This window comes from Nelumbo nucifera, chromosome 1 (assembly GCF_055504915.1).
Source record: "Nelumbo nucifera cultivar China Antique chromosome 1, China Antique-T2T, whole genome shotgun sequence".
Taxonomy (NCBI): domain Eukaryota; kingdom Viridiplantae; phylum Streptophyta; class Magnoliopsida; order Proteales; family Nelumbonaceae; genus Nelumbo; species Nelumbo nucifera.
Genome location: NC_142649.1, coordinates 105,605,168 through 105,612,354, shown reverse-complemented (window position 1 = coordinate 105,612,354; position 7,187 = coordinate 105,605,168). Strand labels below are relative to the sequence as shown.

Here is a 7,187-nt window from a genome sequence, read left to right as displayed (position 1 = left end):
TGCCTCACGTTCAACGTCAATTGGTGTGTGGCCGGTGGTCTAATTACAGTATGTTGAGACTTGAGATTCAGTGGGAGGGGAGTTTGAATGAGAGAGGGAAGTATTATTGGGTTTTGTTTTTTTTTTTGTCTTTTAGTGGCTGGTTCAACCAATTAGACCATTATGAGCAGCCCCGTTAAACTCCTATTAACTTACTAACACGAAGTATTCATTTTTCATTAGCAGGTGGACGCTTCCTGTGAACCGAATGGGTCCACAGGATTCGTGCTCGTCAAACATGGCTAGAAATAGTGCCCTCTGAGTCCAAAATCTGATACCTTCACCGATGAAAATCTTAGGATCAGTTCTTCGGTATCATCATCACTTTCGTTGGCACCATCTCCATCAGTGTTTTCTGCTGATACCTTCACCTTCAAGCGCTTCTTCTAAAGCACACCCATCCTATGAGTTTCACATCAGGCAACTGGTTTGGGATCAAACTGTAGCCTTCACATTAATCGGCTTCTGTATAAAGAGCAGGTTTTAATCTCCCGTAAGGAACTTGATAATCAAGACACAGCCAAAAGGAGCCGAGACCTTGATTGGAACTCATCTCACCGTAATCCATATGGAACGATAATCAAGGCATAACTAGAAAGACTGAGAAGAAGAGCAAGGATGTTTGCTGTAAACGGAGCGGGAGCCGCTTCGCTTGCAGGACTTGCAGTTGCAGAGGTCAAAGGGGTTTTTAGGAACGGAGGTGGGAAGAGTATTTTTGGGATTTTTGATAAATATATTGGTCACATGATATCACATGTAATGGGAAAGTTAGTGGATGTTAACGTAAGGCCAATTGTCTAAAACAGTAAAAGCAGTATTAGTCAATTTTTAAATAGTAAGAATTAATTAAACGTAGTTTAAAAAATTTAATATTTTTAAATTTTCTTTAAATTCTTAAAATCTTAGAATTCCATAATTCTATTTTTAAAATATTTTTAAATTGTCATAATTCAATTCCTAAAACACTTTCAAATTCCCAAATTTTATTTGTAAAATATTCACCAATTAGACTATTTTTAAATAATTGTCTTAAGGTGAGAAAAATTCAGAAATTTCCCATCCCCATCTCTGTTGTGTCCGCCACCAGGGATGGGGAGGAGGTGCCCCGCCCCATTTCTTAGGTAGAAAAAGCAATTTCTCTTTTTAACAAAAAAGGGTAGAAATAGCAATTTGTATTGATAAACTCCAAATATTTTCAAAACATTTCAATTTTCAAAAACTTTCTCTTTTACGTATGTTTATTGATCAATCCAAAACGCAGTCTCTAAAAAATTCCAAAATTATCTCAAAAAAGATTCAAAACGTAACAGCAACAGAACGCCACTGTACCAAACACCTCCTAAATCCCCAAATGGAAAAGTTCCAAATCAACGGTGTTTGCCTTTATACCACAGCTCGGCCACCGGGCCACTCTCTACTGGGCTTGGGGCCTTGGGCTAACACAGGATTCCATCGCGGTGGTTTTGAAAATCCCAAAAATAGTCAGTCAGAAAGAAAACATAAAACAGAATGAGATTCCAATCCCAACTTTCAACGCGTGAGAGAGCCTTCCTTGGATGATATCCATCAAAATTGGTGTCTGTTAAAGATATTCCAATCCAACGTAAAATACCTTCGTTGTATTAAATTACATTAGACTTGTTGATATAGGAAAGAAAAAGTAAAGAACCCGCTCCTTTTCGGTTTTCATCTCCCTCTATTTTGGACCCCCGTTTCCGCCAATCTATTCTTTCTCCTTCTACTTCTACCCTCGTTCCTCTTTTTCGTTTTTCCGCCCAACCTCCTCGCATTCCCTCAAATCAAACCAAACCAAACCGAGCGAAATACAGAGATTAGATCTCACACCTGAATCCAACCCACTGGAGATCTCATCAATGGCTGCCGCTTCTGTTGCTCCTTCACCCCGTGAGGAAAACGTTTACATGGCGAAACTCGCCGAACAAGCCGAGCGATATGAAGAAATGGTCGAGTTCATGGAGAAGGTTACGGCCGCCGTAGAGGCTGAGGAGCTCACCGTCGAGGAGCGTAACCTCCTCTCCGTTGCCTACAAAAACGTCATCGGTGCTCGTCGCGCTTCCTGGCGCATCATATCTTCGATCGAGCAAAAGGAGGAGAGCCGTGGTAACGAGGACCATGTCGCCATGATCCGTGACTACCGATCTAAGATCGAATCGGAGCTTTCCTCGATCTGTGATGGCATTCTTCGCCTTCTTGATCAGAGACTCATCCCTTCCGCCTCTTCCGGTGACTCCAAGGTCTTCTATCTCAAGATGAAGGGCGATTACCATCGATACCTCGCCGAGTTCAAGACTGGCGCTGAGCGCAAAGAGGCGGCCGAGAGCACTCTCTCTGCTTATAAGTCGGCACAGGTTAGTTTTTCCCTTCTAGGGTTAGGGTTTTGTACCTTGTTGGTTCCACGCAGTTTTCGTAAAATTGGTTTGGGGCTTTGGTTCTTTGTTGCTTTGTCTTTCCCTTTCTTTGCACTTAATCCATTTCAGACTTTTGTTTTTCTTTTTTACTTTTTTTTTAACATTGATTCTTAGGGTTAGAATTTCAGACTTTTCTTGTTCTCTACACTGGTTAATTTTCTAATTTTATTTTTAAGATGTTGACGTCTTAGATGTTTAGCGATTCTTAAGTCTTCTATCTATCAAAAATGGAACAAAACGTTTTATTAGATATGTTTATTATGTTAATTTCTTATTTGCCCTTCATCATATTTATTGATTCTTCTAAGTTCTTGTTCATTTTCACTTTTCTTAAACCATTGGGTATCATACTATTTACAATATATCATTTGCAGGATATCGCAAATGCAGAACTCGCTCCAACACATCCCATTCGACTAGGGTTGGCTCTTAACTTCTCTGTCTTTTACTACGAGATCTTGAATTCTCCTGATCGAGCCTGTACTCTTGCCAAACAGGTTAGGACTAATTTCTTCTGTTTGATATAATGGTGGATAAACTTGAGATCTAGATAAGATGCATTGTGGAGATTTGGGAAAAGGATTTGAGTAGGTTTTTAATTTATGTTGAATTGTTGATGGTGCATTACTTTCTACTTCTAGGGTTATGTTCTATTCAAATGGGAAGTGCCCCATTTTGTTGCATCTTCATTTCTTTCTATGCATATTTTCCACTTGAATGTTTCCTTGATCAGAATATTTTTGTGCCCTACGTGGTGGTGTTGTTTTGATTGTGACCAGGCATTTGATGAGGCAATTGCGGAGCTGGACACCTTGGGCGAGGAGTCTTACAAGGATAGCACTTTGATTATGCAGCTGCTTCGTGATAACCTCACCTTGTGGACATCAGACATGCAGGTAATGCTTCTATTGTTGATCCCTCTGCTCTTCCTTTTTATTCATTTGATTTGCTTTGATTTATTTTTATGTCGTTGCTGATTTTGATCATATATATATATATATATATATATTTTCTTTCAATTATAGGATGATGGCGCAGACGAGATCAAAGAAGCAGCTCCCAAGCGCGATGATGAGCAGCAGTAGTTAGTTTATTTATTTGAAGAAATATTAGGGGTTCACTTCTCCTGCGTTCGTTTTTTAATAGGAGAAGATGCTTTGGTATCAATTCCCCCAGCTATTATGAATTTTTAGTTCATGGCTTGATTTCTCTGACCTTTGGGCTGCCAAGTTCTGTTGTTTTGCTTCGTTTACTTTCTTCTATCCTCGAGGGCTTGAAGTTCTGTAGTTGCGGTTGGGCCTGGCAAACTCTTGTTATCTATTGGTAGCTTGATTTCCTTCTTTTAAATGGGAATTAGTGTTGATGCATCAAAACAGTATTACTTTTCTAATTAATGATGCTCTCTTCTGTTTATGAGATTCAATGAATTATGCATGCGCTTGATAGTATTTTACAATTCAAATCCTTGAATTGAAAAACAGTCGATTATTATACACAGCCCCTTTCCCGTCTTGGTGTGCTGTTTGATAGTAATCCTGGTGTGGTTTAATTCGAGGGTTAATGGCGAATATAGCCTTTAGTGTGAGTGTGCTATTGGGGGTGGTGGTTGCGATGCCTATGGATTCTGTGGCTTTGGGGTCATTACGCTGATTTGGAGCACAATCCGGATCTCCTGCCCACACGTACCCACAGCACAAACATTCCCAACGAGAATGGCAACATGCAGATATGGGAGATGTTCTCAATCCTCAATGTGCAGTTTTGCTGTAGTGATGTGTGGGTAAGGTCTTTCTGCGTAGGATATCCCAACGCGATTCGGAGAGGATTTGGTAACAAGCATCTGAGCATAACATTTTGTTTATTTGAATTAGTTTGGGCCCAAAACCACAAACTCCTCCCAGAGTCGGAGACCGAGACAGGTTGTTGACTGGTAGGCATATGGGACGACGTCTCGTCTCTACAGTGTACATCTGTGGTTTGTCTATGTTCAGATATCATTTGTGCCCGGACCCTCGACTATTGTAGTTGATGGAATCCGTATTTGCCATTTTGTCGAGGTTGTCATGTGGAGCGTAGTTGAAGTCTTGAATCTTGTGAATGGCAGGTTTGACGATGTACATGTCACTGGTTGATGCACTATTGTGGATAACGCCTGGCTTAGGGCATCCTTTCTCCTAGTTTCCTTTTTTGGAAATACTTTCTCCTAATTTCTGGGCATTGATATTTGATATGTATTATTATTGTTCCTATTATTGTTCCCAGCGTGCAGTCCACCCCATAATCAATCATAGGTGGAGGTGTTGGCTAACAAAACCCAAAAGCCCACCAATAAAAACCTCTGAGCCGGACCGACTCCAAATGTTTGTTTTCTATTTTTTAAATTTTTTGATAGATAACAATGTGTTCACTGATCGGTAAATGTGCAATCTCATTTTTCAACTGAAATATAATGGTAATGTTTGGTTTCATTGCGATATTTCAAAAATTGTACTGTTTTGTCAGAGAATGGCAATGCATGGTTTGTTTGGAGATGAGATTGGTGCTCCATAAAGTTTGCCCCATGGGCGTCTCACATCTTAACCATGTATTGGGAACATAAAAAAATGCATGCTGAGATTGCATGTGAGGCAAGTTCTGTGGGGCACTCGTTTGGTTGGTTTTATTACCTTAAAGAAAACGGTGTCACGTCAGAACCTGTCAGCCCCTATTTTTAGATGGATCGATTTTACCATTTTTTGAGAAAATAGCTAATCAAACATGTATCATTGCATCTCTGACTTGTAGGAGAGATTTGGGAATGCCCAGTTCTTAAGTTAGATACCTGGTTATTTCACTCCCCTCTGTCACAGCTGAATGTGCTGTGGAGCAAATTTGGCACCTTGCCATTCAACCCTAATTTTTTTCCCTACCAAAAAACCATTTTTTTTTTCAGAATAAAGTGCAATATGAGGGCCTCTGATTTAAGGTTGGCAATGGGACGGGTTTCAAGGTTTTTGTAAATTCTAGATTCTATTTGACTCCCTAAGCCATTCAACCCTTACCTGCCCCAAAACTTGTAACAGTTGAATTTTGGCAATCTAAACCCTTCTCATACATGAAAAAAAGCCTCTCATACCCTACCCTCCACATATTTAAGGTTAGGGTGGATTGGGTTTAAAACCCGCATCTAATTTCCTATCATTTCTTATTATGTATAAGCAATAAATAAGTGAAACAACATGAATATACAACAAAATTTCTGATTATTTGATTAAGACATAAACAACACATAAACTATCAATTATCCTTCACATGAAATTCAAAATATTATTAAACTCGACACTTAATACATAAAGTTTATATGCTTTTCAATAATATATGAGTTAGAAAAGGTTGAATTTAATTTAATACCATACCCTACCTGTGCTATATGGCTGTATGAATTATAAAATAATCTCAAAACCTGTTCCCACCCTAAAATCCATCCTTCAAGCAAAAAGAACCCACCCCATGTTCACTAGATAAGATAGAAATTGCCATCCCTACTCGTATTAAGGTTTATTTTTAACATGGGCACGATACCTTTTTTATTTAAATTCAAAACGCCAAACAAGGGCACGATACTTTTATGGGCAATCCATTTCCAACTTGTAACTTGTAACCAGCTATAGTAGCCGCATCTCTCATTCCCTTTTCGATATTTGACTAGAATATGGGTCCAGTTCTCTACCATTATCCTCCACTTTATCTTAACACATCCACTCTGTCTGTGTGACAAATGCTCCCTTACACGTCTTCAAATACTCATTCATATGAGAATATACATGTGAGAACACCTGTCACACACTGAATGGAAGTATAGAAGCTCCAGACTCGTACAATACATTATACATCGACGATTTTAATCACCCTATTCCGACTGAAATGTTCCAATCGAGCTGGTCCCAAGAACACCGTCCGTCACTCATGGCTCTTGTGAGTTGTGATTAATACATGGTTATCGCGAGAAAATGCATTGGCCGACATGAAGCCCAAAGGGTACCACTCGGTCGCAGGCCGGGGCTGCTCTAAAGTTATATTCTGGCATAGGTGGCTCAGAATGTTTTTTCTGGACTGGGTTAGCTAAGCTAGGGCCTAGGGATGAGCATTCTGAATTAGAAACCAGATCGATAAGCATTAAGTTGTGCTTCTAACCATATAAATGCCTACGCCTACCTTAAGAATTCTCCTGCCCGTTAGACCTTTTTTTTTGTTGGTTTTTTATCCCATAATTTTCTGTCTTAGCAGTGGAGTCTTGTAATTTTGTTTTGCTTTTCTCATCGATGCCCGTTCCTACTTAGCAGAAATTATTCGACAATTCACTGGCCCACCCAGGATATCTTTTCAGGACTTCCAGCCTCGCCCCCTCTTGCCTGGGCCACTCCTTTTTCACTTTTTAAAGCAGACTTGGACTGTGTTTGAATCTCTCTCTCTCTCTCTCTCAACAAAATTTGGTTGGATAATTAATTCTCTATCGGGTTACAACATCTTATCGCGACCACCCAACATTACCAGTGTTTTTAAATTAAAAAAGTTGTATTCAGTTTATCATTGGGGTCAAGAAAGAAAAATGCTGTGACCATGGTCACTTCCATCTTCCAATGCCCTTTTTGAGAATTCTTTGGACTCTTTCATCTGTTCACTGAATATGTTTCACATCTCATATTCCTTCAAATCTCTTCTTGGTTAGCTTCATCAGCT

General features: G+C 39.5%; 1 protein-coding gene across 1 annotated transcript; it reads left to right on the top strand.

Annotated features, from left to right (window-relative positions):
- Positions 1–1,877: 1,877 nt before the first annotated feature.
- On the top strand, positions 1,878–3,891 carry GRF2 (general regulatory factor 2). Its single transcript, XM_010274693.3, has 4 exons — positions 1,878–2,408; positions 2,843–2,965; positions 3,248–3,364; positions 3,494–3,891. Exons 1-4 carry the CDS (start codon positions 1,914–1,916, stop codon positions 3,551–3,553), a joined length of 795 nt encoding a protein of 264 aa, XP_010272995.2. The 5' UTR covers positions 1,878–1,913; the 3' UTR covers positions 3,554–3,891.
- The last annotated feature ends 3,296 nt before the right edge of the window (positions 3,892–7,187 follow it).

What these genes read in the sequence shown, in the direction of transcription:
- GRF2 (XM_010274693.3), top strand. Translation starts at nt 1,914, where the DNA reads ATGGCTGCCGCTTCTGTTGCTCCTTCACCCCGTGAGGAAAACGTTTAC. An exon ending in CTGCTTATAAGTCGGCACAG is followed by an intron (nt 2,409 to 2,842) that starts GTTAGTTTTTCC and finishes TATCATTTGCAG; the next exon opens with GATATCGCAAATGCAGAACT. An exon ending in CCTGTACTCTTGCCAAACAG is followed by an intron (nt 2,966 to 3,247) that starts GTTAGGACTAAT and finishes GATTGTGACCAG; the next exon opens with GCATTTGATGAGGCAATTGC.